Genomic DNA, 10,978 nt, shown 5'->3' with positions numbered 1-10,978 from the left:
ACCCCTCGGACTGTATGGACCTGAGAATGTTTCACATGCTCTGTACATGTACATTGTAAATATAGCCTGTGATGGTAGGTGTAGTGAGGCACCTCATGTGGTCTACTGAAAGAAACAGATCTTTATTCAACTTTATATAATATATTAACATTAAATGTTATTTAGCATACTTTTACAAATTATATGAATAAAGTAGACTTTTGGAAAAAGAAATTTGAATTGAATTCAAGTATTGTGAACATGTTTGGAGAGATTGCCAATGTATACTGGGCACGTCTCTGGGCTGAGATGGTCCACTGATCTGTCCCAAACTTAAATCCATAAATAATCTCAAGTTAGTTTGATGAGAAAAATCGATCAATTGTAGTCTGTTTTAGGCTCACTTTTGTTAGAATCTGGTACCAGGCTAACACAATGAATGGAATCAAAACGTACATTGCCTCAGCATCTTTCATCATTAGTAGGGCCTGACGCACTTTGCAACTAATTAAAAGTTATCAAAGTGTAGCCACTATTGTTTTGTAGCCAAATACGGGAGACAATTTGTACACATCAAGATCCCACCTCAGTAACGATACAAGTGAAAAGTTGACTTATTTTCATGTCACAACCCCCTGGGCTAGTGTGTGGTCAATTCCAGCCCCACTTGACTCAGAGTTGCAACATGGGTGAAATTAGATTTTATTTTGAATACCCAAGGCCCTTGGCTGTGCCCAATAAACCAAGTTTGTAACTTTGCAACACAAGTAACTTTTATTATGTAAAGTATTATAATTAAATGGACAGGAAATGTAATTATCTACTACCCCTTTCTAAACCTCCCCCTCCTAACTCACCACATTCTATACACATACACACAAACACAGAGGGGGAAGGGAGTTGGAAAGGGAAAGAAAATATTAATAAAAGAACAAGGATCTTTGATGCACTGGGATGACTCCCAGTCAATGTCTTTCTGAAGTTCAGGCTTTCATTTGGTACTTCTTCCTTCTAGGCTTGAGATGGTTTTCTCTGACAAGGTTATCTACTTTCTCTGCAGATGTAGCATCATTTCAGGTTCACAGCAAAGGATGTGCCAGGCACTCACTGCTTTCAGAAGAATAGAGAAGTTCTTTCACTTCAGCAAGCAAGAGAGAGGGAGTTCCTTTCACTTCCAAGGTCTAAATACTTCTGCTAAGTTCTCTCAAGACGAATCACTCAGGAACAAATCACTGACTGTTGTCAAGCAGAACACTGTCCCTGGCCCACCGATTGCCAGTTAACCAATCGAACTGAATCTCTCCAAAGCTGGTTCCTCAGATCCACTTGGTGCCTAGGAGTCTGGTTTCTCCTTTCCAAAATATAAAACCTGGGAACACAATGTCATGGCAAGCAGGCTGCTTTAACTTCTGTTTAAAGGCACATTCCAATTATGGGTCCATGGACCAAAATAATTAACTAAAAGAAATGGGAACAAAAGAAATACACAGGAGGACTCTTACATATGTGATGTTGGTTGAACATTAAATATTGTCTGGGAAAACACAGAGGACTCCCCTACTGTCCTTTGAGTAATGCGATGGGGGCTTTTCCTTTCACACCAGAGGGCAGATGGGGAGTGGGTTTAACATGTACTTCGAAGACAGTTGCGAGCAGCTTCCTGCTTCACTTCCCAGCATCAATTATTGATAGAACCAAACAGGAGGTGCCAGACCCCATGTACTTTCCTTAATATCCCAAATGGACTCGACCAGGCAGTTTACAAAACTCTAGTTTGGCCTAAGCTGGTGGAACATGTCAAAATTAGGCACCACACTTTAGGAAGGATGTCAAGGCCTTGGAGAATGTGCAAAAGAGACTTACTAGGATGGAATTGTGGATGAAGGGCTTCACTTATGTGCAGAGACTGGACTAAACAGCAGCTGATCTCGTTCCAGTACTAAGGTTTAAAGGGAAAACATAAAGAACACAAGAAATAGGAGCAGGAGGAGACCATTCGGCCCTTCGAGCCATCTCCGCCATTCAATACGGTCACCATTCGGCCCTTCGAGCCATCTCCGCCATTCAATACGATCACCATTCGGCCCTTCGAGCCATCTCCGCCATTCAATACGATCACCATTCGGCCCTTCGAGCCATCTCCGCCATTTAATACGATCACCATTGATCTTGTGTTTCAAATCCATTTTCTCACCCACTCCCCATATCCCTTAATTCCCTGAGACCAAAAAATTGTCTATCCCAGCCTTGACATATATTCAACCATGGAACGTCCACAACCCTCTGAGGGTGAGAATTCCAAAGATTCACAACCTTTTCAGTGAAGCAATTTCTTCTCATCTCAGTCCTAAATGGTCAGTCCCTTATCTTGGGACTGCACCTCGGTGATTTTGATTCCCTGACCAGCAGAAACAATCTCTCAGTATCTGCGCTATCAAACCCCTTCAGAATTTTGTAGGTTTCAATGAGATCGCCTCTCGTTCTTCTGACTCCAGAGAATATAAAGCTAATTTATTCAGCTTTTCATCAAGGACAACCACCTCAGGTCAGCACGGTGGTGCAGTGGGTTAGCACTGCTGCCTCACGGCACCGAGGTCCCAGGTTCGAATCCCGGCTCTGGGTCACTGTCCGTGTGGAGTTTGCACATTCTCCCCGTGTTTGCGTGGGTTTCGCCCCCACAACACAAAAGATGCGCAGGCTAGGTGGATTGGCCACGCTAAATTGTCCCTTAATTGGAAAAAATGAATTGGGTACTCTAAATTTATAAAAAGAAAAAAAAGGACAACCACTTCATCACAGGGACCAACTTAGCGAACCTTCGCTGTACTGTCTCCAATGCAATTATATCCTTAAATATGGAGGTCGAAACTGCACACACTATTCCTAATGTGGTCTCACCAAAACCCAGTACGATTTTCTTTTTATTCCTTCAAGGGATGTGGGCGTCATTGGTTAGGCCAGCATTTATTGCCCATCCCTAGTTGCTCTGCAGAAGCAGGTGTGAGCTGCTGTCTTGAACCGCTGCAGTCCATGTGGTGTAGGTGCACCCACAGTGCTACGGTTAGCTGCAACCTCTCACTAGGCTGAGGTTCGGGGTTGGAAGGTACAACAATCTTGCCCCATCTACAATGTAAAGAAGAGCCTCCTAACCACTGTGCTAGGGAGGGACTTCCAGGATTTTGACCCAGTAACAGTGAAGGAACGGCGATATATTTCCAAGTCGGTAGCACAGTGGGTAGCACTGTAGCTTCACAGCGTAAAGGTCCCAGGTTTAATTCTCGGCTTGCGTCACTGTCTGTGCGGAGTCTGCAAGTTCTCCGCGTGTCTGCGTGGGTTTCCTCCGGGTGCTCCGGTTTCCTACCACAAGTCCCGAAAGATGTGCTATTAGGTCATTTGGACATTCTGAATTCTCCCTCTGTGTACCCAAACAGGCACCGGAATGTGGCGACTAGGGACTTTTCACAGTAACTTCATTGCAGTGTAAATGTATGCCTACATGTGACAATAAAGATTATTATTATTATTATTAAGTCAGGATGTTGAGTGGCTTGAAGGGGAGCTTGTAGGTGGTGGTGTTCCCATGTGTCTGCTGCCCTTGTCTTTCTAGATGATGGCGGTCGTGTGTTTGGAAGGTGCTGTTGATGGAGATTGTAGTAAGACTTCTTTATTCCTATACTCCTAGCCCCTTCCAATAAAGGCCATCATGCCATTTGCCTTCCATGCAAGTTAGCACTTGCATGCTAACTTTGAATGGATGGTTTTGATGGAGTAAATAAGGAGAAACTGTTTCCAGTGGCGGAAGTGTTGGTAACCAGAGGATGTAAATTTAATGTGATTGGCAAAAGAACATGAAACAAATGAGCATGATTTTTTTTATTTGTTGTGATAGAATCTACATGCAGAAGGTGGCCATTTGGCCGATCATGTCTGCACCGATCCTCCGATAGACCACCCTAACCTAGGTCCATGCCCCACCCCATCCCATAACCCCACCTAACCTTTAGGACACTAAGGGGCAATTTTGGCATGGCCAATCCACCTAACCTGCGCATCTTTTGACTGTGGGAAGAAACTGGAGCATCCGGAGGAAAGCTTTGCAGACATGGGTAGAACGTGCAAACTCCACACAGTCACCCAAGGCCGGAATCGAACCTGGGACCCTGGAACTGTGAGGCAGTAGTGCTAACCACTGTGCCACCCTTAATCTGGGATGTGCTGCCTAAAAGGGCAGTGGAAGCAGAATTTTTTTTTTTAAATTTAGAGTACCCAATTCATTTTGTTTTCCGATTAAGGGCAATTTAAAGTGGCCAATCCACCTAGCCTGCACATCTTTTGTGTTGTGGGGGCGAAACTCACGCAAACACGGGGAGAATGTGCAAACTCCACATAGACAGTGACCCAGAGCCGGGATCGAACCTGGGACCTCGGCGCGTGAGGCCGCAGTGCTAACCCACTGCGCCACCGTGCTGCCCTGTGGAAGCAGAATTGATAGTAAATTTGAAAGAAAATTAGATTAAAATTTGAAGGGAAAGTGTTGTAGGCCTATGGCAAAAGGGTAGAGGACGGGATTTAATTGGATAGAGGCTTGTCCTCCTTTGTTGCTGTTTCATTCTATGAACGATTCCGTTGAGTCACTACTCTCGAGCTAAAGGCAAAGCTTATTCAGCATCTTATATTTCTTTCTGTTAAACTTTTGACATCTTTCATGGAACATTCTTGTTGTTCTGGCTTGTTATTGTGACACTGATTTACTCCGCACTGACCTGAAGTTTTACTTTGTTTCTTAACGCTTTGGGTGAAGTTCCACTCTCCCTAATATCGAGGCTTTGGTTTACCTCTCAGATGGGGCATGGTTGTTGAACCTTCCAACCCTGAACCTCGGCCTAGTGTGAGCTTGCAACCTATGTTTAATAGGCCAATGCCAAAAAAACACAAAAGAAACTCGGGCACGACATAGAAAGTGAAAGGTGAAAAGGGACGCAGAAAAACAAGAGTGCCAGATACTCCCAATAAAGCCCACACATCATAGAATCCGTATAGTGCAGAAGGAGGCCGTTCAGCCCATCGAGTCTGCACTGACCCTCTGAAACAGCACTCTACCTAAGCTCATTCCCCTGCCCTATCAGTGTAATCCCACCTAACTTGCACATCTTTGGACTGTGGGAGAAAACCGGAGCACCCAGAGGAAACCCACACAAACATGGATGTGCAAACTCCACATAGACACTCACCCAAGGCCGGAATTGAACCCAGGTCTTTGACGCTGTGAGGCAGCAGTGCTAACCACTGTACTACCATGCCGCCCTATGGTGACCAGGATCCTTGTTGAACTCTGGGGTGGGATTCTCCGCCAGCAGGATTGTCCGTTCTGCCGGCAGTGCGCCCATCCCTGCGAGTTTGCCGGCGATGTGGGATGGCCACAATGGGAAATCCCATTGGCAGGTGGTGGGAACGGAGAATCCCACTGCCGGTAAGGGTGTGCCACCGAGGAACAAATGGCTGGTGGACCGGAGAATCCCACCCCTGGAATTTCAGTGAAGTTCCCAGGAAAACACAATTTTCTCATTGATTTAAATGATTGTAACTTTTGTCCAACACAAAATTTTGCAAAATTGTGTTCTTTTAAATTTAAGTTTTTTTTTTAAACGCTTCCCCCTCGGGCAGTGTCTCCCCAATGGGATGTCCTGCCTGAGGGGATATTGGAAACAAATCTAATCACAACTTTGGGAAGGGGCCGGGGTAGAGACGTGCAAATGAAGACGGGGCTGGGTGGGAGTGGTGGGGAGAAGAGCCAACTGCAGATAGTTATTTCCAAAGGGCTAGCAGGGACACGATGAGCCGAATGTGCCGCGTCATTCTGCGAAAGTGATCCTCTTCTGCCCTGTGAGAAGTGGAGTTCGCTCGCACACAAGGGCGTCGCCATCGCTTACAGATGGGGGAAGGTGATAACGGGGGAAGTGAGACATTGACAACAACAGCTCCGCACTTTCAAATCAGTGGAAAGTAGCAGAGATGAAAGTTACATTTGAACTGAAATATTGTGTGTGTGTGTGGTGGAGAGGGTGATCTGAAAACAGATTTGAAGAGGTTTCCTGAGTCTTCCCCACAAACATTTTAAAAAATATTAATATTTCAAACCATTCCGGGACATTTATTATTTCAGTGTTGAAGGGGGGGGGGGGGGAACTTTCCAAGTCAATTCTGATTTGAACCTCATTCTACTGCCCGTTTTACCCAAATCCTCACCCCCTCCTGGGTCAAGAATGAATATTTGTTGCTCAAAGCTTTGGCCAGATTGGAAACCTTCGCTGCCTCCTCTCCACAGACCCTGCTGAGATTGTCCAGCATCGCGTGTTTCGGTTTCAGATTCCAGCATCCGCAGCAATTTGCTTTTATTTATTGGAATCAATATTGTGCGAGCGCATCAACCCCTTTTTACCCGTGGATTTGCACGGGCGGTAATGATTTGCGAGTTAGTGGAAGTTAGGGGGTATCTGAAACTTGTTACAATTTAGAAACCTGATTTTCCGTCGCCTTCGACCTAAGTTTATCGATTGTTGAGTAAAATGATGGGGGCGGGGGGCAGGAATGTCATTTCACACGCTGTGTAATTATTAACCTGTTTCAGTTTGTGTTTAAAGAAGCTCAGAGCAGCCTCCTCGGCAATCTCCTTGTCTCAAAATTCAAAACTTGAGCGGCTGCGAAGCCGAGTCAAGCGGTCAGTTATAAAACCCAAAGTTTTCGTGTTATCACCTTCAGGTGGGAGCTGGGTTCCTGGGTCCACGGCCTCTCGCCCTTCTTCCTGGTTTCATTAAAAAGGGTCGCAACAGACAACCGACTCGTTGCGGAGAATGACACCGCGCAACAGGGGGCCATTCGGCCCATCACCTTTTTCTTGGCCCAAATTAGTCTCAGGCTTCTTGCTCCGTGTCCCTGCGAATTTGATTCTAATTCTTCTATATATATGTGTGTGTGTCAAATTTCATGGAATAGAAACTGATATTTCTTTGCATTGATTGGGAGTCTCCCTATGCTACTTCAAGATGTGTGTATATTAAATGTCAAGTGATGTATTCCAAATGCGCTTTTATATAAAATAAACAAGACAGGCGGTAAGTTGAAAATCGTCCAGTTTCTTTATATTTACATAATACAATATTTTTATCACAAAATAATATATACATATATTCATATCAGATTCAAGTCAGGTAACATACAATTATTAAAATGACAAGACATCTAGCCCTGTATATAGTGTAACTCGGACATTATTGCACCTTACACACTGTGCTCTATACCGGGCAGAAGTCGAGGCTGTTGACGGGGGTGGGGGGACTTCAGCCGGTTGTCGTCGGAATTAGAGAAACACAACATTCGCTCGGACCCACCGGCGGGGGGCGGGGGTCAGTCAACTAACTCAACTCGAAAGTAAAAACCGGACACAATAATATTTTTTTTTTTTAAAAAGAATATTAATTCGACTCGAAGCTTATTACAAAGTTACAACCCAGGGCAGTAAAACGAGCCGCGCTCCCCCAATGCAATCGACCGAATTCTTTCTCTCAGTTACCGGAAAGTCACTTCTGGTTCGTCGCGAACTTTCTCTTGTGTAAGTAACCTCGTCCCCTTCAAACAACTCCCTGGCAGCCAGGACGTGTTTGCTCTGGAGTGAACACATTTAGCAGTAATGTAAACTCTATACATTTTACCCTGTCGCTAGAAATCATTCATTTTAGCAGTGAGTCCAGGGACCTGTTTGACTTGACAGTTCCTGTGGATTCTGCCCACAATGTCCCTGGTGTGTTTGGAGTCCCGGCTGGGTTAGAGAGAGCTGTCTGTGTCTCTCCTCCGCCTCTTCCAATCTGCCCCACTTTTGTCTTTGATCGGCTCTCCAGGGCAGTAGTACCAGCTACAGCTCGCCCAATGAAAATTGTCACCCTTGTTTTTTTGTTAAATAATCTGTCTTTGGTTGTGAGAAAACATCTCGGTTCTTTGGTAAATATTATTTTTTAATTTTTTTTTACACAACTTGTTTTGAATTTCTCTCCCGGGCTCATTCTCAGATGTGTCTCTTCATGTGCAGGGCCAGGTGGTCGGATCTGGAGAAGGCTCTCTCACACATGTGGCATTGGAAGGGTCGGTGGCCCGTGTGTTTGCGGTAGTGACGGGTCAGCTCGTCTGAACGGGCAAACTTCCAGCCACAGCCTTCCCAGGTGCAGTGATAGGGTTTCTCACCTGGAGAGAGAGAGAAAGACAAGGGAACATGTTTAAAAAAAAACTCCAACACATCCAGCAACACACACAAGGCTATTGCACCGTGTCAAATCCACATAGCATCGTGGATCCAGCGTTATATATTAAAGACTAGTGATACACTTCCACAGAGGGGAGTTATTGGCCGCAGGCATTAAGGCGCTGTGGAAATACAAGTTGGCAGACCTCCCAAAGATTTTAGTGCATGCTGGAGCAGGTCTTACCTGTGTGTGTCCGCAGGTGGGCTTTCAGGTGAGAGCTCTTGGTGTAGGTCTTCCCACAGCCGGCGTAGCTACAGGTGTGGGTGGCAGTCCTCTTCCTGGGCCAGGATCTTCGGCCCCTCTTGGGTTTGCTGTCCAGGAGCTCCAGCGGGGATGAAGGGGGAGTGAGCATGAGCCTCTGAGCCGGGGAGGGCTGCAGAGCCACCGTGTCGTCGAATAGGCCGTACTGGTTGGGATAGTGCATCTGATGGTGGTGGTGGTGGTGGGCGAATGGGTAGCTGGCCGGGTAGGGCACCCCGCCGCCGGGGTGGCACATCACCTGCTGCTGCTGTTGGCACTCGGAGCTCATCAGGTCGTCGGGGCTGAGCGGGGGGGTGACACTGCCGCCGCCCCCATGCGGAGAGCTGCTCAGTCGCTGCTGCTGTTCGCTGTAAGCCACCATGCAGGATACCGTGTCCTCCTGTTTGATCCTGAAACACGCCGGGCTTGGCACCATCCCCATCCCCTGGCCGTAGCCCTCCAGGCCTGGCTCTGTCTTGGGCACCTTGGCTAAGTCCTCGGTGGGGAAGGCAGGGGTGAGGAGGAAGCGGCCCTGAACCCCACTGGGAGGGTAATAGTCCGTGTCGGAGCGCAGCAATTCGGCCATCAGGCTGTAGGCTGGAGGCTCCCCCGCCTCGGGCACGTTATAGGCGAGAGAGTCGCTCTTCTGGTAAAACGGGGCACACTCTTCCTCGGGCAGGGAATAGTCCACAGAGCCGGCAGAGTCGGTGCACATGGTGTTGGACAGAATAAAATCCACGTCCAGTAAACTCAGGTCATCAACAGCATCGCTGGCTCGTGAAAAATGGTCCAAATATTGCATAAAATCCGTCACTGAGCAGTCAACCTGAGGCTGTTTCACTCGCGGGTCGATTTTCCATTTCTGTAACAGACACACACAAATAATCAGTTAAAGGAGGGGAAAGAAAAGAAAGCTACCTTTCCCAAAAAAAAACAAATTCTGCAAAGATCAATCGATTTTTGTGGATATATTTCTAGAAATCACAGCATTTAACTCGTGTTGGAATCAGGTGAGAGATATGTGTGTGTTTACATCACTGCAGAGCGCAGGGTGCAAAAGTTGGTGAAAAGTTTCCTTACGTTGCAATATTCCTGCTTGTCCCAGCTCTTGGGAGTTGTAAAAGTTGCAATGGACGGCAGCATGGTGCTGGTCAGAGCCATCTCTGCCTCTCAAACGGCCGCGCAGATGTTGCCTTTTCTTCAGCAGAAAGTTTGCAATGAGCCTGGGACTCCCCACGGCAGCCTGGCTAAAGAGAGAGGAGAGAAACAGAGAGAGAAGACTCCAGTAAAGTTTTAGTTCCAAGAGTCTGAGAGCTGGGGTTAAGTACTGGCTTCAAGTTTGTGCAGCGAGAGGCTGCGATTGGTAGGATGTCAGCGAGTTAGCCGAGGGCTTGAACCAATTGCAGTTAGCGCAGGAAACACGTCCAGGATGAGAATCGTAACGCGCGAGTAAATGTCCTAAATATAGCAGCCGTATATAAAGCGAGCACTGGCGTCCAGAGCGAGAGGCCCCAATGAGCCATCTCCAGGCGCCTTTCCCCTCTTAAGAAGTGTCAGCGTTCGCTCCGTCTCCATAGGGACGGTGCAAATAAACAACACAAACTATTCCCCATTCCGACAGCAGCGCTGGACGGCTGCCAAAGGGACGGCGGCATCTACCCGGGACAGCCCAGATTCTGACACACCAGAGACAGCCCCGTGTTAGAATGGAAAGAGGGAGCTCTGTCAAATCATCCTGCTCTGTACACCCCCCCGTTAGTAAAATCACTTTTACATTCCGCACAGTCGTGATTTAAAAAAAAAATATCTTGTAGACGTACAAGACAATTGGTGCCAGTTAGACAGGGGATTCCGACCTCGACCTCCCCATCCGAACCTCACAGTCACAAACGTGCAGGGGGGGGGGGGGGGGGGGTCAAATAAACACGTTTAAAATGTGCCCACTCTCCTGCGGGAGGTTTGTGTTCAATTCTGTCTTTTAAACCAGATAAACCTTTCTAGAAATGCGTTCGTGCGTGTGTTTTTTTAAGTGTGGCGCCTGGTTGTGTAGAAACATATAAATAATTAGCAGTTCTGAAAAAAGCAGTCGGTGCCTTTTTGTCCACAGCTCTCTGACTGAGCGTCGCCGTGCTGAACACGTTAAAAGGGGCGGAAGGTGCTGAGTACAATCGGCAGAGGGCGCCACTCGTCCACTGACAGCTTCAAATCAGCAGTGCTTTCTTCCTATATTCTCACATAGTCTCACACATTCACACATTCTCACTCACATTCTGATAAACATTCACACACATTCTCACACTCATTCGCACATTCTCACATTCATTCACACATTCTCACACTCATTCACACATTCTCACACTCATTCGCACATTCTCACACTCATTCGCACATTCTCATTCATTCACACATTCTCACACTCATTCACACATTCTCACACTCATTCACACACTTAGTCACACACTCTC

The 10,978-nt window shown here is 46.8% G+C and overlaps 1 protein-coding gene across 1 annotated transcript; it reads right to left on the bottom strand.

The window, feature by feature from the left end:
* Positions 1-7,092: 7,092 nt before the first annotated feature.
* klf2a (Kruppel like factor 2a) lies at positions 7,093-10,007 on the bottom strand. The gene is made up of 3 exons (XM_072482835.1): positions 9,594-10,007; positions 8,457-9,375; positions 7,093-8,214 (listed from the first exon to the last, which is right to left on the bottom strand). The coding sequence occupies exons 1-3, from the start codon at positions 9,672-9,674 to the stop codon at positions 8,039-8,041; spliced, it is 1,176 nt and encodes a 391-aa protein (XP_072338936.1). The 5' UTR covers positions 9,675-10,007; the 3' UTR covers positions 7,093-8,038.
* Between the last annotated feature and the right edge of the window lie 971 nt (positions 10,008-10,978).

The sequence above is a fragment of the Scyliorhinus torazame genome, chromosome 18 (assembly GCF_047496885.1).
Source record: "Scyliorhinus torazame isolate Kashiwa2021f chromosome 18, sScyTor2.1, whole genome shotgun sequence".
Lineage (NCBI taxonomy): Eukaryota > Metazoa > Chordata > Chondrichthyes > Carcharhiniformes > Scyliorhinidae > Scyliorhinus > Scyliorhinus torazame.
The sequence above is the reverse complement of the archived record's forward strand: the minus strand, read 5'-3'. Positions and strand labels throughout refer to the sequence as shown.

What these genes read in the sequence shown, in the direction of transcription:
- klf2a (XM_072482835.1), bottom strand. Translation starts at nt 9,674, where the DNA reads ATGGCTCTGACCAGCACCATGCTGCCGTCCATTGCAACTTTTACAACT. An exon ending in ACAAGCAGGAATATTGCAAC is followed by an intron (nt 9,376 to 9,593) that starts GTAAGGAAACTT and finishes TGTCTGTTACAG; the next exon opens with AAATGGAAAATCGACCCGCG. An exon ending in CCACCTGCGGACACACACAG is followed by an intron (nt 8,215 to 8,456) that starts GTAAGACCTGCT and finishes CTCTCTCTCCAG; the next exon opens with GTGAGAAACCCTATCACTGC.